Consider the following 25,248-nt stretch of genomic DNA (forward strand, 5'->3'; position numbering starts at 1 on the left):
ACATAAAGACTACAGATAACTAAAGTGAAAGAAAGTGAAGTCGCTTAGTTGTGTCTGACTCTTTGCGACCCCGTGGACTGTAGCCTACCAGGCTCCTCTGTCCATGCGATTCTCCAGGCAAGAATACTGGAGTGGCTAAAGATATTATCAAATCTCACTCCAAAAGCACTTTAATTTACCCAGTATTCTCTGAAACCTTCCCCCCTGGAGCATCAAGTTAGCAAAGGACACACGTCATGTGTCAAGTAGTAAATTATTTATTATCCTTTCCTTCTTCCCTAAGTCGGGCACAGCTTTAGTCTCTTTCCTAGTATTACTGCTAAATTGCTGCTTCTAAAGTGTAAAACCCAAATAGGTAGTTCATTACAATTATACAGTAGCACAGTAAAGTCAAAAGAGGAAAGATATAGGAATCAGATTAAGGACCCATTCCTAGTTTTGCCCTGCTACCAGTTTGGTGTTCTTAATCCTCCAGAAGGGCCTCAGGTTCCTTGTCTGTTAAATGGAGATATCACCTATGTTCTACAGAGTAATGTTCTTTAAATGCTGGCTCCGCTCCCTTCTCTGCTAATATAAAAGCAAGGTACAAATACCTTAGGCAAAGACTCCAAAGTCTGATCCAAGGAATACAAACCCTTAGAGGGATCCAGTAAACAGCATTTCCTAAACTTTTATAGTCACAGAACAGTTATTACAGTGTAACACTGATTAGAGTAACTAGTGTAGAAAATGCTGGTCAAAGGACCTTTACATAGGTTAAAAAACAAAATGACACTTTGTTTCAGTTCTATGATAGCTCTTTTGGGTCTTCAGTGTTCATTTTTATCCACTATCTAGTTCCTGCCTGCATATTCTGGATAGGTGAGCTGGCAGATAAGTGTCCTGTGCATACACAAACATTTCAACTTGAAGTGATGCAGTCCATGGGTCGCCAAGAGTCAGATATGACTTACTGATTGAACAACAAAAATTTATAAACTACTATACATTAAAACACAGACATCTTCTTATAAGTGTGGTCTGAAAAATACAACAGAGCCTGTTTCTGCAACGTTAACAAAAAAATAAAACAGTATTTTTCCACTCGCCTTCCAGTTATAGAGTAGAGGGGACGGGGAATAAAAAGTTCTTTACCAGAATTATAGGGAAAAAACTAAATTATTACAAATATAATGTATACCTAGCCTCATCTGTAGAGGAAAAAAAGCAGTACAGAGAATGGGAGCCAATTACACTGTATCTGAGTTTTGTATCATCAAAGGATTTTATTGTAATCTGACACTTAAAAGACATCTCAACTAAGAGAAGTTCCTCAGAAGCACAGAAAATTTACTCCAAGTCATGAAAACTATAAATCAACCTTTAAAAATAGTATTTTCTGTTGCTGCTGCTAAATTGCTTCAGTCATGTCTGACTGTGTGCGACCCCACAGACGGCAGCCCACCAGGCTCCCCCGTCTCTGGGATTCTCCAGGCAAGAACACAGGAGTGGGTAAAAATAATATTTAACTACCCTCAAAAGCTAGAAAAATACTCCTTAGAAAAACATGATTATGAACTGATGTAATAAAATTTGGTCTCTATGTTCAAGATTCAACACTTTATATTTATGATTTTTCAACATTCAACATTTATTTAGCACCAACTAGATGAAGAGGATCTTCATGTGCAAGAATAATGAAAACAACAAAAATTATTGAGACAAGTGATCTCAGGAAACAATAAAGATTGAAACAGGTGGCTGAACTCTAATGCCTGTCTTGAGTCAAGCGACAATGTGTTAAACTAGAAATCGGTGTCTTCAAGTTACCAGAGGTAGCAAGGCTCCATTTCTGCACATCATTCACATTCACTTAGGACAGTAAAGTAGTTAATAAGCGCTCAAGATTAAATTACCTTGGGTGGAATCCAAGCTCTGCCATCTGCTGGTTATGAAATCTTGGCAAAGTTACCTACCCTGTCTAAGCCTCAATTTCCTCAATAATAATGGGATCCAGCTTATAACTGACTTTGCAATATGGATTTCAACCAAATTTGTTACCTATCTCTTATAGCCACTAATTCATAGACAGCTTATATTAATTTTAAAGCAAGGTATTTGCTCTTTATCCATTATCCATTAAATGAAGAGACTATTACCTCAAAGCATATGAAAGTTAAATGAAGTAACAGTGCTTGGGGCACACAGTAAGCATACAAAGGGTAGCTGAATCTGAATTATTCTAGTTCTAAGATCTGAGCTACCATCATTAGCATCTAGGGATGCTAGATGGTACTGAATTAGCTAATGCGAATTCAATACTCATCATTACCATAAACTTTTTTCTATTAACTTCTTCCCTAACTCTCACTCCTATGGTCAAACACAGCATTTAAAGTACACAGACTTTCCCAGGTAAATGTGAGAAACAAAAATATGTTGTTGTTAATTGGGACACAAAGTAAAGATACAAGTTTAAACAATATCTTACTCTCAAATTAATATGATAGTTGAAAAGCTGTATAATTTATACTGATGGCATATAAAGACAATGGGATCAGAGATCCTCTGCCTCTGGGGATCTTTCTTCTCTAAGGACCCCAGGAATTGGCCCAACTGCTCCTACTTTAGAAATCATACCATTTGTTTCTTACTAAGTACTCATTCACCACTATGGCTGAAATATACTACTAGAACATTTCCTCTATCCTTTGAAAGTTCAGAGCCATTCTTTAATTTTCTATAAATTAACAGGAGGTAAACATGTACTGTGAAGTCTCAAAACCCTCCCAATAAAGGTTATCCCTGATATTCAACTGAATTTAAATAAAATTATGCTTTCTTCATTAGTAACTCCTACTCTTAGATTTCAGTGGCACAGCAAGCATTTGGTACTTAAAGAGAAAACAGAATCTCTTCTAAGAATCATGCCCTAGTCAGCCAAACATCTCACAATGTATCAGATCAGTCGCTAAGTAGTGTCCGACTCTTTGCGACCCCATGAATCGCAGCACGCCAGGCCTCCCTGTCCATCACCAACTCCCAGAGTTCACTCAGACTCACATCCATCGAGTCAGTGATGCCATCCAGCCATCTCATCCTCTGTCGTCCCCTTCTCCTCTTGCCCCCAGTCCCTCCCAGCATCAGTCTTTTCCAATGAGTCAACTCTTCGCATGAGGTGGCCAAAGTATTGGAGTTTCAGCTTTAGCATCATTCCTTCCAAAGAAATCCCAGGGCTGATCTCCTTCAGAATGGACTGGTTGGATCTCCTTGCAGTCCAAGGGACTCTCAAGAGTCTTCTCCAACACCACAGTTCAAAAGCATCAATTCTTCGGCGCTCAGCCTTCTTCACAGTCCAACTCTCACATCCATACATGACCACTGGAAAAACCATAGCCTTGACTAGACGGACCTTTGTTGGCAAAGTAATGTCTCTGCTTTACAATATGCTATCTAGGTTGGTCATAACTTTCCTTCCAAGGAGTAAGGGTCTTTTAATTTCATGGCTGCAATCACCATCCGTAGTGATTTTGGAGCCCAGAAAAATATAGTCTGACACTGTTTCCACTGTTTCCCCATCTATTTCCCATTAAGTGGTGGGACCGGATGCCATGATATTCGTTTTCTGAATGTTGAGCTTTAAGCCAACTTTTTCACTCTCCACTTTCACTTTCATCAAGAGGCTTTTGAGTTCCTCTTCCCTTTCTGCCATAAGGGTGGTGTCATCTGCATATCTCAGGTTATTGATATTTCTCCCGGCAATCTTGATTCCAGCTTGTGTTTCTTCCAGTCCAGCATTTTTCATGATGTACTCTGCATATAAGTTAAATAAACAGGGTGACAATATACAGCCTTGACGAACTCCTTTTCCTATTTGGAACCAGTCTGTTGTTCCATGTCCAGTTCTAACTGTAGCTACCTGATCTGCATACAAATTTCTCAAGAGGCAGGTCAGGTGGTCTGGTATGCCCATCTCTTTCAGAATTTTCTACAGTTTATTGTGATCCACACAGTCAAAGGCTTTGGCATAGTCAATAAAGCAGAAATAGATGCTTTTCTGGAACTCTCTTGCTTTTTCCATGCAACCAGTCAAAGAAGCAGATATAATGTTGATCAGTGAAAACCAAGTTATTACCCTGACAACGTGCTTTCTCAAAACTCAATATAGACAGCTAAAATTTACAGCTATTTAAGAAATTGGATTATTTAGTAAAGAAAGTCCAAGTTGTTTACTAATATTTCTTACTTTCTCTGGGAAAGCTCTTCAACTGATATACTAATATACACTAGTATATCAGCCCACAAAAATACTGAGAGACATAAAAAGAGGCCCTGTAAAAATTAAAGTTTTCATAAATCCCTACAAGATAATTACATGTCCAAGTATATCCATGGTGAAAGGGCCTGTTCATATATAAATAGTCTATTTACTTTGTCTCTCATAGAATAAACTATTTGGTAAAAATAAGGAAACTGACATCACTTTTCATCACTCTAAATCTCTCTTCTACCCTCACCCACTCCAAATAAGCTTCTGGAAGGCTTGGGGGTACTGTACTAGCTGGACAGGCTCAATGTTTCAAAGGTATTATGCTAGCCAACCAGTGCAACCGAGCACCTGAGCTCTTTCATTTACTCCATCCCGAGTTCACACTCCTCTTGTGCTAAGCACATGGTATAAAACAGTGTCTGTATCTCTCTTTTCTTTCCCTACTATTGCTCCTTTGTGTTTAAACAAAAACCTAGGTTTAACTTCATAAACTAATTTCTTATATCAAAGCTTTAAAATGTGTCTAAAAACCTCAGTGATAGTTTGATGACCTAGAAACTCATGTAACTATCATTATAGTATATAGGTAACTATCACAACAAATTACCTTCAACCCAAAATATGTGTTAAGTAAACTACTATAGAAAGCACTGTGTTCCACACCGAGGAAATACAAAGGTGAGTAAAATACTGTTGTTGCCATACTCAAATTTATACTGACCTAGGGAGAGACAAAACAAGGAAAGTAGATGAAGCAGAACACAAGAAAAGTGTGCCATACGAGTTACATGCAACTAACTGCATTTCATGCTTTGGGGTAAAATGTGTGGAAAACTACGCAGTTGAGGTGGCATATGAAACTCTGAAAGCTGAGTGAGTCTCTGAAACAGCAAGAGGAGAGAATTTATGCCAAAGAATATTTAGACAAATAAGAACCCATTGGGACCAGGACATTCATGGCAGTAACATCTAACAAGTATATCAATAACAGTTTTAATATACATTTTAAGTATGCTAAAATATGGGGAAAAAATCATTACCTCCCACACCAAGCACTTTTCTGAAGAACATAAATCTCTCAACCTCTTTAATGTGGTATAAAATTTCAAAAATCTGAAGACATGACTAAAAACAAAACAAAGCAATTAGACAAATCAATGAAGTGTTTTTAAACTACGTATATATACCTTATCTATTCCTTATTTATTCCTTTAGAATAAGTAGACTATATCATATATATGTATTTGAATATATGATTAGACAGATTGACAACAATATTATACAATAAAATAATTCCTGAAAAATTCTAAACTGCTCAACCTGTGGCTACTAAGCACTTAAAATGTGACTACTCCAAATCAGGACGTGCTGTAAGAGTAAAATACCCACTAGGTTGTGAACTCAGCAAAAACGAGACCAGGAGCTGACTTTGGCTCACATCATGAACTCCTTATTGCAAAATTCAGACTTAAATTGAAGAAAGTGGGGGAAACCACTAGACCATTCACGTATGACCTAAATCAAATCCCTCACGATTATACAGTGGAAGTGACAAATAGATTCAAGGGATTAGATCTGATGGAGTGCCTGAAGAACTATGGACAGAGGTTCGTGACATTGTACAGGAGGCAGGGATCAAGACCATCCCCCCAAAAAAAGAAATGCAAAAAGGCAAAATGGTTGTCTGAGGAGGCCTTACAAATAGCTGAGAAAAGAAGGGAAGCTAAAGGCAAAGAAGAAAAGGAAAGATATACCCATCTGAATGCAGAGTTCAAAACAATAGCAAGGAGAGATAAGAAAGACTTCCTCTGTGATTAATGCAAAGACCAATGGAACAAGATAGAAAGCCTATAAATAAACCCATGCACCGTCAGGTACCTTATTTTTGACAAAGGAGGCAAAAATACAGAATGGGGCAAAGACAGTCTCTTCAATAAATGGTGCTTGGAAAACTGGACAGCTACATGTAAAAGAATGAAATTAGAATACTTCCTAACACCATACACAAAGATAAACTCAAAATGGATTAAAGACCTAAATGTAAGACCAGAAACTATAAAACTCTTAGAGCAAAACATAGGCAGAACACTTGATGACATAAATCAAAGCAAGATCCTCTATGACCCAACTCCTAGAGTAATGGAAGTAAAAAAGTGGGACCTGATTAAACCTAAAAAGCTTTGGCACAGCCAAGGAAACTATAAGCAAGGCGAAAAGACAACCCTCAGAATGGGAGAAAATAATAGCAAATGAAACAACTGACAAAGGATTAAGTCCCAAAATATACAAGCAGCTCATACAACTCAATACCAGAAAAACAAACAACCCAATCAAAAAGTGGGAAAAAGACCTAAAGAGACATTTCTCCAGAGAAGACACATAGATGGCTAACACATGAAAAGATGCTCAACATCACTCATTATTAGAGAAATGCAAATTAAAACTTCAATGAGATATCACCTCACACCCAGTCAGAATGGCCATCATCAAAAAGTCCACAAACAATAAATGCTGGAGAGGATGTGGAGAAATGGGAATACTCTTGCACTGTTGGTGAGAATGTAAACTGATACAGCCACTATGGAAGATGGTATGGAGATTTCGTAAAAAACTAGGAATAAAACCACCATATGACCCAGCAATCCCACTCCTAGGTACCTACGCTGACGAAACCAAAACTGAAAAAGACACATGTATCCCACTGTTCACTGCAGCACTATTTACAATAGCTAGAACATGGAAGCAACCTAGATGTATATCAACAGATGAATGGATAAAGAAGCTGTGGTACAGACACACAATGGAATATTACTCAGCCATAAAAGGGAATGCATCTGAGACAGTTCTAATGAGGTGGATGAACCTAGAGCCTATTATACAGAGTGAAGTGAGTCAGAAAGAAACAAATATCATATTCTAACACATATACACAGAATCTAGAAAAATGGTACTGAAAAATTTATTTACAGGGCAGCAATGGAGAAACAGACATAGAGATTAGACTTATAGACACGGGGAGAGGGGAGGAGAGGGTGAAATGTGTGGAAAGAGTAACATGGAAACTTACATCGCCATACGTAAAATCGATAGCCAACGGGAATTTGCTATATGGCTCAGGAAACTCAAACAGGGGCTCTGTATCAGCCTGGAAGGGTAGGATGGGGAGGAGACAGAAGGGAGGTTCAAAAGGGAGGGGATATATGTATACCTATGGCTGATTCATTTTGAGGTTTGACAGAAAACAACAAAATTCTGTAAAGCAATTATCCTTCAATTTAAAAAAAATGCAAAGAAATAAAGGAAAACAACAGAATGGGAAAGACTAGAGATCTCTTCAAGAAAATTAGAGATACCAAGGGAACATTTCATGCAAAGATGGGCACAATAAGGACAGAAATGGTATGGACCTAACAGCAGCAGAAGACATTAAGAAGAGGTGGCAAGAATACACAGAAGAACTATACAAAACAGATCTTCATGACCCAGATAACCACGATTGTGTGATCACTCACCTAGAGCCAGACATCCTGGAATCTGAAGTCATGTGGGCCTTAGGAAGCATCACTATGAACAAAGCTAGTGGAGGTCATGGAATTCCAGTTGAGCTATTTCAAATCCTAACAGATAATGCTATGAAAGTGCTGCACTCAATATGCCAGCAAATTTGGAAAACTGAGCAGGGGCCACAGGACTGGAAAAGCTCATTTTTCATTCCAATCCCAAAGAAAAGCAATACCAAAGAATGTTCAAACTATCGAACAATTGCACTCATCTCACATGCTAGCAAAGTAATGCTCAAAATTCTCCAAAGCAGGCTTCAACAGTACATGAACTGAGAACTTGCAAGTGTTCAAGCTGGTTTTAGAAAAGGCAGAGGAACCAGAGATCAAATTGCCAACATCCGCTGGATCACAGAAAAAGAGAGTTCCAGAAAAACATCTACTTCTGTGTTATTGACTACACCAAAGCCTTTGTGACTATGTGGATCACAACAAACTGTGGAAAATTCTTAAAGAAATGGGAATACCAGACCACCTGACGTGCCTCCTGAGAAATCTGTATGAAGGTCAAGAAGCAACAGTTAGAACCGGATGTGGAACAATGGACTGGTTCCAAATGGGGAAAGTAGTACGTCAAGGCTGTATACTGTCACCCTGCTTATTTAACTTATATGCAGAGTACATCATGCAAAATGCCGGGCTGGATGAAGCCTGGCATCAAATTCCAGCTTGATTCCACAAGCTGGAATCAAGACTGGCAGGAGAAATATCAAAAACTTCAGATATGCAGATAACATCACCCTTATGGCAGAAGAACTAAAGAGCCTCTTGATGAAAGTGAAAGAGGAGAGTGAAAAAGTTGGCTTAAAACTCAACATTCAAAAACTGAGATCATGGCATCTGGTCCCATCACTTCATGGCAAATAGATGGGGAAACAATGGAAACAGTGACAGACTTTATTTTCTCAGGCTCCAAAATCACTGCAGAGTGACAGCAGTCATGAAATTAAAAGATGCTTTCTTTGGAAGAAAAGTTATGACCAACCTAGATAGCATATTAAAAGGCAGAGACATTACCTTGCCAACAAAGGTCAGTCTAGTGAAAGCTGTGGTTTTTCCAGTAATCATGTATGGATTTGAGAGTTGGACTATAAAGAAAACTGAGTGCTGAAGAATTGATGCTTTTGAACTGTGGTGTTGGAGAAGACTCTTGAGAGTCTCTTGGACTGCAGGAGATCCAACCAGTCCATCCTAAAGGAAATCAGTCCTGAATAGTCATTGGAAGGACTGATGTTGAAGCTCCAATACTTTGGCCACCTGATGTGAGGAACTGACACCTTAGAAAAGACCCTGATGCTGGGAAAGATTGAAGGCAGGAGGAGAAGGAGATGACAGAGGATAAGACTTGATGGACATGAGTTTGAACAAGCTCCAGAAGTTGGTGATGGACAGGGAAGCCTGGCGTGCTGCAGTCCATGGGGTCACAAAGAGTCGGACACAAGTGAACAACCGAAATGAACTGAGGTTGTGAAGATTTAGTACCAAATAAAGAATGCAAAATGTATCATTAGTAAATTACATGCTGAGATAATACTTTGGGGATACACTACTTTAAATATATTCTTAAAATTAAGTTCACCTTTTTACTTTTTTTTTTTAAGTGGCTCCTAAAAAATTTTACATCACCCATGTGATTCACATTTGTGTCTTGCATTATATTTCTATTGAAGAGGTCTGGTTTAAACAACTACTTAACATTTATATTGTCAGATTTCTGTACTTGCTTCATATTGTTCCTTCATGTTGGCATAGTAATCACTTGATCGTGATACAAATAACCTTCCAAACATCTATGCCTCAGTGTCTAGACAGTAAAATGATGAGACACCTGCCAAAAAAGTGTGTCAGTTTCTTAACTACTCTTTTGGAGCAAATGTGAAAAAAACAACCAACTATAAACTTTTCCAGATACATTTACCAAACAGTTAATACTCCAGGCACTGCTGGCGGATGTCACGAAACTATGTTAGGTAAGGACTGCTCAGGGATGCAAAGACATGGGATCCAGGAAATAAAGAGCCATGAAAGAAGTTAGAGGATGACAGCTGTACAGCAGGGGCCTGGAGAGGAACCAGGCCAGATCCCAGTAGGAGAGGACTCTAGGAAAAGGGACACTCCAGGAAAAGAAAGTAGGGTAGGGCAGTCTAGACAATGCTTAATAAATTTGAGGGGGGGAAAAAAAACCAAACCAAGTCCGTGATCATTGCAAGCTGTGCAAGAAAAAGAAAATGGCAACAAAAAAGTATATTAAAAAAGTGAAAGAAAACAAAGGAAATGTGATTCTCATTCAAAAACAACATAACTCTTTAAAATGTTAAACAGAGTTCCCATACGTTAGCAATCCCACTCCTAGGTATATACCCCAAAGATCTGAAAACATGTTCACACAAAAACTTGTTCACAACTGTTCATTTCATTATTATTCCTAATAGCCAAAAAGCAGAAACTATCCAAATGTTCACTGATGAATGGATAAACAAATACATGCATATTATTCAGCAATAAAAAGTAATGGAATAACAACAAATGCTACAACACAGATCAACCTAGCAGACATTATGAAAAGTAAAAGAAACCAGTCACAAAAGGCCACATATTTTATGATACAATTTATAAGAAATATCAAGAATGGAAATTCACATACAGAGAGTAGATTAATGGTTGCCTAGAACTGGGAGGAAGGGAAATATGACTACTACTGGATACAGGAATGAGGAGGAATGACTACTACTGGATACAAGGTTTCTTTTGGAGCTGATTAAAAATATTCTAAAATTAGATTGTGGTGACAGTTTCATCACTCTGTGAGTACTGGAAACCACTGAGCTGTATACCTTAAATTAATAAATTTTATGGTATGTGAATTATATCTCAATAATGCATTTTTAAAAAGGAAACATAATCACTGTACACTATTCACTTTTGCAAAGAATATTGCTTAATGTCTAGATAGAGTATTAATCATTTAATGATTTAAATAATTAACTAAAAATGGTGGTATAGTTATGTTAGTAAGATAATAAAAGGGACAATAGAAAAGGCAATGGCACCCCACTCCAGTACTCTTGCCTGGAGAATCCCATGGACGCAGGAGCCTGATAGGCTGCCGTCTACGGGATCGCACAGAGTCGGACACGACTGAAGCGACTTCACTTTAACTTTTCAGTTTCATGCATTGGAGAAGGAAATGGCAACCCACTCCAATGTTCTTGCCTGGAGAATCCCAGGGACAAGGAGCCTGGTGGGCTGCCGTCTATGGGATCGCACAGAGTCGGACACGACTGAAGCGACTTAGCAGCAGCAGCAGGGATGACAATGAATAATATCAAGAATAATTTTAAGAAGCAGACAAATATCATACTATTAAAATTATGATAAAATTACTAGAGGCAATAGTTATCATAGTTAAGACTGCCTCTAAGAAACAGAAATGAAGAAAAGTTAAAATTCCATAAAAAGACTTTCTGCACTATTTGATTTTTTTAAATTATATGATACAGTGGATTACTGAATAAAAACATTTTAATTTTTTAAGACTAAGGAATGCTTGGTTTAGAAGCAGAATGAAACCGTGCGCTCTTAAAGAGGTAAAAGGCACAGGCTTCATTGACATTGACGCACTCTGCGCCTCTGATCTCTCAAGAGAACAGGTTTTCTCATCTAAGATGTTCAAAAAATGCCAAGTTAAAGGAAGAGTATCAATTACGTTTTGTCTTTTTCTTTACCATGAAATACACAACTATTTCCAGCAAGAAAACATATAACACCTATATGACACTATAGATCACTTCTCAAATACACAAAGAGAAGCAAATAATTTAAATGTGCCACTAAGTATTCACTGGTCATGACTATTATTTCACCTCTTATTATGACGAGAAGCACTCTCTCGTTTTTGTATTTACTCTCCATCTAACTCATACTCAGAAAAATTAGAGTTTGGTAATCTACTAGGATGAAAAATAATAGCAATTTTCTAGAATAACTGATTTAAAGTTTAACTCTAACACTTATGCTAAAGGAAATGTTAATTTAGGTCTGTATACACAAAATATAATTTCATAGCAGAAATAACCTGTAAAAGTGGCTCAGCTGGTAAAGAATCTGCCCACAGTGCGGGAGACCTGGATTCAATCCCTGGGTTGGGAAGATCCCCTGGAGAAGGGAAAGGCTACCCATTCCAGTATTCTGGCCTGGAGAATTCCATGGACTATACAGTCCATAGGGTCGCAAAGAGTCAGACTGAGCGACTTTCACTTTCACATGGAAGGCTACCTAAGAAATTGGAAGGCTGCCTCTCCAGGAGAGAGGACTGATAGTTCCTTACAGAGCAGGAGGAGGAGAAAGACATCACTAAATACTTTTAAAATTTTGAATCATGTGAGTAAATCCCATTTTTAAGTGCAAAATATGTAAATAAGACAAGCATGGAACTGTCTATCATACATCATCCAATTAAAACTATTATTGTGGTTGTTACGACACATTATGTAAATATGATATACATATACATATTATTGTTAAAATCCTACAAACTCAAAGTTTCCCTCTTTCCTTCAGAGTTTAAATACTGTGTAAAATGAGAAAGCTTTGAAATTCCAATGAGATACCAAACACACCCACAATACTGTCAGTCTGGTGCCAAGCATAAATAACTCCAGCACTTCTTTAGGTGCTGCCTCTACAAACTCAAAAGTCTCAAAAGTCTAAAAAAACCTCAAAAGTCTAGTAGTAGCAATTTGACTCAGCTCAATAACTTCCACACAGATCATGAAGACAGTGCTTAATCAATTAAAAAGAACTAGCTGATTTTATGGAATAGGGAAGTAGAGGGAATTACATTTTTAAAACATAGGTTAGCCTGCCTTGGAAAGAAATCTGAAACATCTTCTCACTTACATTAGTCAATTAAGCCCCTAAGAATTTCTTCCCTCATAGCTCAGATGGTAAAGAATTTCTTAGACCTTCAAAAGAGAAAAAAGTACTTGATCATGACTGTTCTTTTTCTTCAAGTTAACAATTAAGATATCCACCTTTTCAATTCCAAAAGTGTATTTGGTAAAATTATTCTAACAGCCAATCCTTAGAAAGATTAAATGACTCCATGCAGTGCCTCCTAAGTATTCCACAAGTATCAACAGACGGTATGAGCACATCAAAATCCTAACAGCAACTCCATATATACAAAAGAAAAAATAAGAAAACAAATCTTAAATCACGTAAAATGCTGTTGCTGAGAAATAATCTATAGATGCACAACGGAAGAAAGAGCAGGAAATGATACTCTGGAGTAGCATACCGAAAATTTTAGTATCTTTATCCGTTATCACTGAAAGTCAACCAGAGTTGGTCAACCAGACAGAGATGACCGAGTTCTCTTCCTCATTTCATCAGTAACCAAGAAATGACAGGCTGTTTAATGCAGTGAGAAGTTATTAGAGAACCCCAGCTAACCAGAAGAGACTTTTCTGCCTTTTGTTCTTTTAAAAGAGTGAAGTTACTGTAATGTAACCTTCTTGAAATCAAAATTTTGAACAATTATCAGAGTGATCTCCCCTGAAGTTTTACAGGGCTACACTAAGTAATCCCAATATGCCTGTTTTCCTGCATTGTCTGTCTAAACTTTTTAGGATAATGCTTAATACCAGTGTAATTCATTCCCTTCTAATTTGCAGTTTAAAAAAAAAAAAGAAGACAACTGAATGATTTAGAACTATGTGTTAAATGAAAAATGAACTCTAAATAAAAGCCGAAAAATAACCTATAAGGAAAAGTGCATGCACCATTTGTGGGAGGATTTTCACTGCTCAGGAACCTTTTTGGTTCACTTCCTGACTGTAAAATACCAAACAATTCCAACAAGGTGATACTCCAAATAACCCAATTGCACACTGATGCATAGTTGTTATTCTTTAATAATAACAAACTGTGAAGGTTCACAGTTCCAGACAAAACAAGTGTCCAATTGATACCTGAATAATTGGTTGTGTACATACAATAATAAAAAAATGTCCTGAAGTTTGCTGTCAAATATTAAAAGGAAGAGTAGAACACTTCACAATCTATAGGAAGAGATGGAGAGAAATAATAATCCTTAATGATGGCTAATTTGGAGAACATTCTAATATTACCTGGAAATATAAATATATCAAATTTACTGTGAACAATCACTACTTTTCAATAAAAACTAGTGCTCCAACTGAACATTAAACAACAGCAAAAAATATATATATATATATATACACTACTTATTTTTCTTTTTGTGCTGCCATAAGCCTTAACATTTTCAATTTCAATGTTTGTCTTAACAAGTTTTCCCTGAAATCTTAAAAGAATTGAGAGGTTTTTTTTCCAATATAAGTATTTTAGTACTATATTTGCTAACAGGCATGCCTGAAACTAATTTCAACATCATTACTAATCATGTAAGTCTTACACAATCACTGCTAAATTATCAATGAAAGACTATCCTAAAAGCAAAAGGTAGCTTATCTCTGGAATCCAAGTGTTAAGGTAACAGCAATCTATTCTCTATAAAATATACAATAAAGGGAAAATCTAGAATCAGAATGCTTATATTTGAATTCTTTTAGAACAATTTTCTGGCCAGGTAATCTTGGACAAGTTGCTTCCCCTCCCTAAATCTCATTTACCTGTGGGGATAATGGTACTAGCTACTTTTTGAGTTGTAATGATTAAAGTGAGCAGCTGCTTGTGGCAGAGTGCTTATTAGCACATAATAAACATTCAATAGGCATATCACATGTCAATCATGCATTATTCATTGCCCCTTTCTATTAAAGCAACCTACTTATTTTAGGCTTCCTGAGACAAGGAGTTCAACATGATACAATTAATGGTAATGAAAAATGGGGTACTACTGTTAATGCTTTGCACCCATGTTACTAATATTTTTGCCTGCCTGCCTACCTACCATCTCTTTGGCTTTAGGGCATACTTATTCAATACTAGGCCTGTAAATTCATTTAAATTATATCACCATCTAAAACATAAGTTTCTATGGGAGTTCCCTGGTGGCTCTAGTAGTAAGAATTCCGGGCTGTTACTGTCGTGGCCCAGGTTCAATCCCTGGTCCAGGAACTGAGATCCGGCAAGCTGCACAGAGCAGCCAAAAAAAAAAAAGGTTTAATTTAAAAATAAAATACAAATTTCTAGGAAAATAATATGGCCTTCGTCAGGAGTATTTACTTTTCATTATTAAACTGATCTGAAAGGACAATCAAGAAATTAACAGCTCCAGACTATATTAATAAGGGAAATGTTAAAGGTTCATATTTGTGCCATTGTTGGTCATGTTATCCTGAAGACAAAAGGAAAAGTTACCAATAACCAAAACATCACTGCCTCAATACAACCAAATTAAAATGCTTCTAAGGAAAGTATTCAATCCAAAAATACAAGCTACAACCATTTACGGAATTTCAACTTTGAAAGTAGACCTTTCTCCCCAAAACATAAGCACAGTGTAAACTAAGAATCCAAATCTACGAAGTTGTATCTTAGGCCAGACCAAGTATACTTCAGACATAAACTGAAATAATTTACTGAATGTCCATTGTGTGCTGAATATGAACTCATTAAAAAGAAAAAAAACCGAGAATAAAAACTGTAATAATAAATAGAAATAAACACAGATTTTTATCAATTTAATGATAGGAAACTTCTGGGGAAACAAATTGTTCTCCTTTATTAATGTTAGTTTTTCCCTGCTTTTCTATTCACATGAGACTATGTGCTCAGTCATGTCTGACTCTTTGGGACCCCGTGGACTGTAGCCCACGAGGCTCTTCTGTCCATGGAATTCTCCAGGTAAGAATACTGGAGTGGGCTGCCATGCCCTCCTCCAGGGGATCCTGCAGACTCAAGAGATTGAACGTGTGCCCCTTGCATTGCAGGCAGATTCTTTACCATCTGAGTCACCAGGGAAGAAGCCCTCTATTCATATAGGTCTTCATATAAATAAACATTTCTATATCACACTCAACCGAAGTCAAAGACAATTATATAACTAAGGATGATTTGTACAACCCAAGATAGAAGCAAAGATTGCAACCTCTACTTTAAAATCAATGAACCATGAAAATATTTCTATCCTTGCAATCATGCAAGATTTCCTTCCTCTCCACACCACTCCCTTCAACTGCCCCCCAAAAAATAGGCTAGAAAAATGATGCTAAACATTCCAATAAATTTATTTACTCATGGTGATTATGTTCTTAGTAGAACACTATCTGGGAAATCAGGTTGGTCCTGTTAGCACCAGGTATAATCCCATCACACCCACAGGCTCTGCCCCTCCATTCTCCTGTAGCAGGGTGGAGCATCACAAGAGACTCCACAGTCCCACAGCCTGTCCAATCCCATCCCTGTCCCACAGTCCCATGAGTGTTGAGTATGGAACTGTGGCACCAGGGTCAGCACATGCATGTTTCACAGCCTTCTCTATACATAAAGGAAACACACACAGAAACAGACCTCCCCTGGTCTCAGAATCTGCTGCTGACACTTAAGCTGGCTTCCCCAGCCTGCCTGTTTATCCAAAACAGTATCTCACACTGGCAACCCAAGTCCAAAACAAGGGGCATACAGCACAGGGTACAAGTATGTGCTGATTTCCAGCTGAATCACGCAAATGAAATGAGAAGATGTCACCTCATTTTCTAAATGCAATTCCCAATCAGTCGTGAATTGATTTATGAATCTCTGGGTTCCCTTGTGCCTTTAAGTCATTTCACAATTAGCATTCTAGGGGCACATTTAACAAGACAGCATGCAATTCTTATATGAGGGTCTAGTTTTTTTAACAACTCTGGAAAGGTGTGGTTGGGAAGGGAATGAAATATTAATGAAGATAAAATTCTGGTTTTCAGTTTCACACATGAGCTCTCTTTCACACTAGAAAATCTAGCAACTGGTGAAATTCTAATAACCTGATTTTTATATGACACAAAGAGATTAAACTCCCTCAGGAATAGAGTAACTCTAAGTTGCCACCTACTCTTTGGCTTTAGCCACCATACCACTAAATACTGCACAGCAATATGCAACTGCTATCATTCTCTTCACTAAAGAAATTTGATATAAAAAATCCTGTATGAGGAAATAACTTCTCATGACTTAGCTAGGCAACTAGCTAAATTTTCACTAATAGTTTATCAAAAGACTTATTACTAATATTTTAATAAATCACCATACACAGCGCCTTACTGCCTCCATTTTGAATAAAATATCACGTGACTCTACAGAAGAACTGTCTAGCTATTAACATTTACCTAGTAACACTTGAATATGAATGCACACCAAAAAAAAAAAAAGGTTACACCACACTAAGGTTTTAAAAAAAAAATCAAATATACTCTTCTAAACCGGATGAACACTTAAGCGCAACCAAAACAAAAGGCAAAAAGTAAATAAATGAATAAATCAACTTTTAATTTCTGCTGGAGTCTGCATATTAACATTATTTTAAACACCAAGGTTTACCTAAAATAACCATTGTTTATGAGACTAGTTTTAAGAATGTACCAAAGATTGAAGGCTGTATAAAATATCTCAAATGTTTATGTTACAGCTTAGTCCAAAAAATATTTTCATTGTTTTCAAATAAATCACCATCGGGTTATTATAACTAGGTTTCAAGCGTGAGATCTTTTGAATTTACATTAAAAATTATTTTCTTTTTGAGAAATGTAACGAATATAAATAAAAACTTTTAGTTTACTACGCCCGAAAATAAATCCAGCATTTTTAGACATAGAAAAATTAGAGACAGTGCAATTAACAGACTGTTAAGTTAAATACGATTGCCAGTAACCAACTGCTGTCTGCTGAATTTCAAGAAAATCTACTGAATATTAAATTTTTAAAAAGTGAACTCATGTATCCTCTCATCTCAGCACTTTCTCAACTTTCCCATTACAATCAACAATATAACTTGGCGGTCAAATCTTCCAGACCAGTAACATCAGAATTTATTTTTAACTCCTGACTCCTTCCCAAATATTCCCCCCTTCAATCCAATCCAAAGTCCTGCCAGTTCATTCACGCTGTCTCTCAAATGTGTTCTTTTCATCCGATTTTCAATTTTGCTTTATATTCTCTCACTATTCACAACATACTCTACTACTCCCTAAAAGGGCTCTGACATCTGGTTTCTAACTCATCAACTTTGCTGCCCAAACCATCTTCAAATATTTTGTTCAGCAACCTATAGTAAATTCCAAACTCTCTTGAATCTCAAATAAAGTCATAAGCCCCCCCTGCTTTCCATCAGTTAACATATTTCTCAAATTTCATCTCTTATTTTCCTATTTAGGCCCCTTTTATTCAGATTTACTAACCTGCTTTATAAATACAAAAATACAAGTCACCATCTCTGTGCCTCTGTCCTTTCTGTCCACCTAGAATCCTTTATGCTTCTCAATTTAAGTTACTGCCTCCTTTAACACCTGCCTTAAAACACACCTCTGTAAGAAGTCTTCTCTCCAAGCCATCTACCTCATGCCTTTATTTTTTGTCCCTCTGAACAAAGTATTCTATTTGCATTTATAATCTTGCAGTCATCATATTACTGTTTTCACGTTTTGTCCCATAATCTGCCTCAAAAACTGATAAGCTTTTCAAGCCAAGGACTATAATTTATTATCGCTTAAACAGGGGTCCCTTAGAACACCAGCACTCCAACAAAGGCTTTCTTCCAAAATGCATTTAAAGTTAAGGTTGTCAAAAACACATAGTCAACACTGAACTCCAACTTTTTAAATGTTAAGCTGACCTATATGGTAACAGAAAAGTCAACATTTTAACCTGCACTTCGCAAGAGTTACTCCATCTTCAGTCAACATCCACACAGGATTCAAAGAAAATCCTGTGAACTAAATGAAAAGTCCCCAAATCTAATATTATTAGGTATCCCATTCTGCTCTCTGAATAAACTAATTACCTAAAATTGATTTCGAGTGGTCTTTAAACCAAGATGAAAAACATCCTAACACTCCAGTACCACAAGAGGCTCTTAAGGAGCTATTATAAGATTTGCTTCATCATAGCTGAAAATTACCCCAGAATTTTAAGATATTCCTCTCAAATGACCCCATGAAGTGCTTAGAAAGCTTGACCATTCCCTGAAAGATGCATCATCAGCTTCCCTCTTCACATACTCTGCATTCTGAACTAGCTAGTCACCAAAAAAAAATTTAACTCTCAAAAATAATCTCCCATTCAGCTATTACCTTAGACTACCCTGTTTCAGACAAGTTCCAAAAGCCACCATGAATTGAAATCCTGAGTTCAGGTACGAGTGTTCATTTTATAATCAATTTCACATAACAGCATATACCTTTTTTTTTTAATCTCAATTCAATTCTCTCCTTCTAAGCAGTAAAACAGTTTTTCTTTGCCCTCATTCATGCCCCTTTCTGAAGGAATAAGGAAACTATAATACAGATATTTTTGTCAAATTTTTAAAGTATGTTTAAATAAACTGACATTAAATATCACATAAACATATCCATAAGTAGAGATACATTAAAACACTGGATACTGAGATACTGGATACCAAACACTCAAAATAGACTTTTTGAGCACAAATCTGGAAAGAGAATATAGACGTCTAGCAACAACCTTGAACAAAGCCCAAATACCCCTATTAAATCTGGGACCACAACCTTCTACAAAACCTGTGATGGAAAAGTCTAAATCCATATTCTTCTAACTTCATAGTCTTATCTGAATTCGAAAGAAAAACAATGCAAGAGTATTTTAAGTAGTCCTAAGAAGGAACACCTGAACTCTAGATCATTTAGCAAGTACTGAAAGCAATGGCACCCCAAAGCTGAACTTTAATGATGAGTCAGTGACAAACATTCAACTTACTATTTGGCAACATGACAACCTAAGCCCCATTCAAAACTCGGACCAACTTTCAAGTTACCTTTTGATTAAACATTAACTCTATAGTGGTAGGCTGGCAATGTCAAAACGGTAAGGTTAAGAGATAACAAATCAAACCACGTATCCAATTTAGAACAATGCTTGTTGAGATACTACTGCTGCTGAGTATCTATCAGCGGCACCGGTCCCTTCTAAAGAGACGAATCAAAGCTCGCCTTCAAACCGAAATGTGGTTACTTAGCAAGTTCATCTCTGGATTAAGAACAAACACTTGGTATTGTCACACAAGCAAGAAAGAAATGTTAGGAGACGGTGACATTCACCTCTTCCATTAAGTATACAAAACTGCGGTAACCCTCGAGACCTGAGCTAACTAAACTATCCTTCATTTCAAAAGACACACTCTGGAAAAGCACATCATGGTTTGAGTCTTGTCCTTCGCTTTATTCAAAAGGATGAGCAAGTAAACACTTCCATCACTATTTTAAGGTGGAAACACTCAACCACTTAATAAAGTTGACTATCAATTGCTAGAAAACAACTGTAAGAAAAGAACTAAGTTTCAGACAGAATCATCCAAATAAAAATCACATTCCCTCGACTCAAGGTTAATGAGACCGGGGAAGGGATATGGGAGGAGGAAAAAAGGAAGCTGCCTCATTCTTGACTGAAGACAGGTTTTTGCCCTTTTCCATTACCTTTGTTTTATCAGCAGGTCTCGTATTTTAAGATCCTGGTATTTCAAAGTCTCTTATTCAAAGGGGAGGTGGAGAAGGGGTGTAAAATAAAATCAATACTCACTGCTAACTTTCATGCTGCCAAAAGCCGAAGGCTGCTGCACTGGCTTGCAGCTCTCCGCAAAGGAGGTGGTTCTGGGCCGCCCTGACATGATCACTCTTTTTCCGAATCACCTTTTTTCCTTCCTTCCTCCTTTTCTTCCTTTTGTTTTATGTTGGGGTGTTAGGTTAATGATAAATGCAGCATTAAGTTTTCCCACAGGAAAAAGAAAAAGACTTCGTCCTCTTGCCTTTTCACTTCTTTTGTACAGCTATTTAAAAAAGCGAGCGATGTATTTCTCCTTGAAGACAGATCAGTACGGATATTTAACATATAGACGATCCGGGGCTGGGAAAAAAACACAGTTCTTTCCACTCCCTTTCCTTGGAGGGCAGAAATGGGTGGGAGATCCTAAAAAATATATATCACGTGAAACGGGGACAAATACTGGATTGAAAATAAGTACTCTGAATATTATATTTTCCTCGGGGATTTTTTTTTCCGAGTCAATGAAGAAGGGAAGCGGCGGAAGGATCACGAGTCTCACGCTTGAAAAGAAGGGGGGATGGGAAGGAGGGAGGGAGAGGGAGGGGTGGCTCGGAGATGCGTCGGGAAACGCTGCGGCTCCGGCAGCGGCAAGGATCCGGCGGGCTGACGGTGGGGGCCCGGCGAACTGGAAGGCGGCGGAGTCGCGAGTCAGTCAGAGTCGGGCGGTGGCGGCGGCTCTTCCCCTCATTGCGCCAGGAGCAGCTGCAGGCGGCGGCTGGATCCAGCGGCCATGGCGGCGGCGGCGGCGGAGGCAGCTCCCTTCAGACCCCAGGCAGCGGCTCCTCGACTGCTCCCCATACGCCGGGGACATGGGAACCCGGCAACCGCTTCCGTCCCTCGGGGCCCCCTCCCCCGTCCAAGGCACCAGCGCGGCCGCCCTCCCGCCCCTCGCTTCTGCACAGTCCCGCTCAGGAAGTGTCCCCGCTTTGCCCCTAGCCCGGAGCCCTGTCAGCGGCTGCGGGGTCGGCTCCTCCTCGTTTCCTTCCTTCCTTCCTTTGTCACTCGGCCCGGGCGGCGGCGGCGGCGGCGGCGGCAGCAGCAGCGGCAGCAGCACGAGCCCGCATTCGCCCGGGTCGGGGGCTGCTCTCTGTGAGGAGTGCCGTCTGCGCAGCCGCCTAGCTCTTACCCACTCCCCCTCCCCCCTCCTACTCGTCCTCCGCCTCCTTCCTCCCGCACCCAGCCTTACACCGCCCAGCGCCCCGCCGCCCGCGTAAGAGGCGTCTGGGAATCGCCGGCCGAGCAAGGCGTCCGCCCCCTTCGACAGGGGAGCCGAAGCCCGAGCGGAACCAATCACGGATGTCGTTTGTTTGCGGATCCTCCCGGAAAAAGCCGATCGACCTGAAGAGCCAATCAGAAAGTGTCGCTGGAAATTCACGCCCAAGGACGGAAAATGCCGAAGATAGCCGACCGAGGAAAAGGTGGGTTCGCCTTGTTCTGTGGCTGGCTGGAGGAGAAATTCGGCAGTGACCAATCAGAGTCGCTGGCCCTCAGGAAAAAGCTTGAAGAGTTAAGGACGGTGAAGCCCGGAGTCGCTGGCGAAACCGCACGGCAGGGCGCCGTGGCCGCTTTGTAATTGGCCGAAACTCCGCTGGGAGTGCAGCTCCCTCGGTGATTGGTGAAGGGAATGGGGCTTCCGAGGACAGTCTGGCCAGTCAGGATGTCTCCTCCCTCACCGAGGTGAGGAGAAGTAGAGAGCGAAGGGAGGGCGTCTATAAAGCGCCTTCTCATTGGCCTGAAGCTCAGGAGCTGGAATGGGGGCAAAAGGGAAAGGGAGGGAGGCCGAAACTCGTAGCAGTAGCCAATCTGCACTCGCTGCTGTATAATCGCAAGACCTAGCTGCAGTATGATTGGCCTTCGGCCTCCGGCGGCAGTCCTAGGAGCTGGGAGAAGCGCGACTAGGGTCGTGGCGGACAGTCTGACGGCCTCGCCTGCGGCTACTCCCAGCTGGTGTGGAAACCGCATATAGGGAGCGCGAGGCGGTGCGAAACTGGTGTGGTCGTTGGCGCTGGGTTCCTAGCTCCAACAAACTGAGGGTTGAGGGGCTTTCCCCACCCACTGGAGGCTCTCGGTGGGGCGGGGCTAATTCTGCGCGCCTGGGGTTCCCCTCCGTCCGGGAGAGCGCATCCCGAGCACGGGCGTCTTCCCCGAAAGGGCCAGACAGATCCAGGGCGCCTCTCAGGCCGAGTGCGAGTTTTCAGACATTCAACTGAGAACAAAGCTGCTAGAGAGGCAGCGACCCTGGGCGACCGCGCCCCGCCCAGTCGCGGAGGCCATTGATAAGAGTGAGGGCGACTGCGCCTTGTGCGCGCTGCCAAGCCCGGCCTTCCAGAAAGGCCCCTGAGAAATGAGCTCATGCTGGCTGAGCGCCCTTCTCGGGTGCGACCGGTCGGCGCAGAACGGCCCCCGAAAGCAGGTGAGGGGAAGTGCAGTCAGGCCGGATATCCCGAAGCCTCTGAGGCAACGGGGAGCCAGAATAGCCCTTGGTAGTTTTTGGTTTTTTGGAACGAGGGTGATCTATAAAAGTACTATTTAAGTAGGTTTCGCACATAGGCCAGTGTTCAGATTCCTGTGGTTTGCCCAAGGACAGTGAGTTATGGTTACAGAAAAAGTAAAATGAACAGTTGCCATCCTAATTGTAATCCCATGGTGCCTGTAATTTCCACCTGCAGAGTCATCCCTTTCTATTCAGATACCATCTGTAGCGAGCACATATAAAAATTACTTGATCAGGTTAACTAGCTATTGCTTTGGAAAACTGATGAGGAACTTAGGACAGAACAAAGTAAGCTTTGGTGGAGGACAGGAAAGATCTAGATAGGGTTTGCAAACTCAAATGTTTTTAGGGGCCAGAAAAGTAAAGTAAATGAGTGAAACTGGCCTGGTGTAGACAATGGGGAATGACAAGCAACGTGGCAAATTGGAGTGTCTGTGCTATAACTGAAAGGAGCAGCTGTTCGACTCCCAACAGATTGTTGCCCTGAAGAATGTGGATACAGTGGTCTGAGATATTCTGTCCCCTTCCCCCAATCCCCGCCAGGAGAATCCCTTATAAAGCACGATTTTTGCATGAAATCTCTCGATTTTTACACCAATATTTCCAAACTCTGCAGGCCAAACTAAAAACATTGCAGGGTAGATGTGACCAACCTGCAATCAATTTGTAATCTCAAATCTGGACATAGGTTTTTGATAGTCCAGGAGTGGTAGAAGCTCTTGTTCTTTGCGGTGAAGACAGAACATGAGGTCTCTGGATGTCATGGAGAAGAGTAAAGAATGTTGAAAGCAAACTCAGTGCATGGCAACTTTGTCAAATGATTGTTGCCTCTTCCTGCAAACTACCATGTAGACCTTTGCCACTAGTCCCTAAACTGCTGTGAGGTAAAGCTAGAAATCCTGCCTTCTTCTTTACTCCCCATCTCAACTCCCAGTTACACTGGCAGGAAGCTGAATGACAAACGTTTAGGTTATACACATTGGAAACAGCTATTCTATTGTATAAAATAAAGTACAAAAATAGTCTACCTTGAGGTTATGATTAGTAGCTTTAGTATTGCTGCCTTCAAATATTTTGACCTGACACTTTAAAAAAATCTGATCGGGGGATGGGGTGGGGAGATGAGTCTTATAGGAAAACAAAAAGTAGTTCAATTTAGAATTAGTACATAAGGAGGGGAGAAATTTATGAGAAAATACAGTACCACTGAAAGTAACAGTCAATGATTCTCTGACCTTTCAAACTTACTCTACCTTCTCACTTGCTGTTAACCACTTTTCAGTTTATAGTAATTTTAATATTTATGTGTTTATAATGTGCCAGACGCTGTTCTTAAGTGTTTCACACATGCTATCTCGGATTATAATCATACGGTATAAGTACTGTTATCACCTCCACTTTCAAGATAAGGAAACTGAAGGTCGGAAATATATACTGACTTACCTAAGGTCCACAGAGCTAAAGTAAACAGACCTAGGATTCAGGTTCCTTGTACTTCTCTCAAACACAGTCCTCACCTTCCCTGGTCTTGATTTATCTTAAAGTCTAACCCTTATGTCTTCAACTGTGTGTGCTTTGGGTTCTGTTAGGGCTCATCAGTTGGTCCCTTAGAGAGATCAGTGATTCCGAGCCAAAGTAACAAACCAGAGGGCTAGAAAAAGATACAGGAAAGCTGAGTGACACAGAATATGTGAGTATTGTAGTTGAGGGGAGGAGGTGGGTAAGCCTGTCCAAAAGATAAAATGCACAATGAACTGGGTTCTAGAGTAATAATAAGTATTTGTATAATACTTTGCACTTAGGAAGTAGTATTATGTTAAGTTTATAGAGTACCATTATGGAACTATTATTCTGTTTTTACAGATGAGGAAACTACACATGTCTTGCTCACAATCACTTAGGTACATTTTTAACTGAAACTAGAAGAAAATATAGGCAGGTGTAATAATGAGGATAGCAAATAGAACATGAGATGCTGTTTAGATGAACCCAGGGCCTGTCAGTTCACACAGAAGCCCACAAGCAAACTCCTATGATCTCCTTTACTTAGCCAACGTATGTTAAATACCTAAATGATGTTGGGTGCTGGTCTTCAAAATTTAATAAGTATGGTCTCTGCTCCAGATACTTGCACTCAGATACTATGAGATACAGAAGAGTTATTTAGTAATAAACCCTAGGAAAGCCTTCCAGTATCAAGGTCAATG

General features: G+C 39.5%; 1 protein-coding gene across 4 annotated transcripts in view; it reads right to left on the minus strand.

Annotated features, from left to right (window-relative positions):
* Positions 1 to 21,755, minus strand: part of GSK3B (glycogen synthase kinase 3 beta) — a 220,016-nt gene extending 198,261 nt beyond the window's left edge. For 2 of the 4 annotated variants that reach the window (XM_027529760.1, XM_027529689.1), the window contains exon 1: positions 20,524 to 21,064. In XM_027529760.1, the coding sequence (XP_027385561.1) occupies positions 20,524 to 20,611 (88 nt within the window). In that variant the 5' untranslated portion in view covers positions 20,612 to 21,064. Of the gene's footprint in view, positions 1 to 20,523 lie in introns of all 4 variants that reach the window. The other 2 variants (XM_027529592.1, XM_027529541.1) reach the window with 2 other exon arrangements.
* Positions 21,756 to 25,248: the final 3,493 nt, after the last annotated feature.

This window comes from Bos indicus x Bos taurus, chromosome 1, assembly GCF_003369695.1.
Source record: "Bos indicus x Bos taurus breed Angus x Brahman F1 hybrid chromosome 1, Bos_hybrid_MaternalHap_v2.0, whole genome shotgun sequence".
Taxonomy (NCBI): domain Eukaryota; kingdom Metazoa; phylum Chordata; class Mammalia; order Artiodactyla; family Bovidae; genus Bos; species Bos indicus x Bos taurus.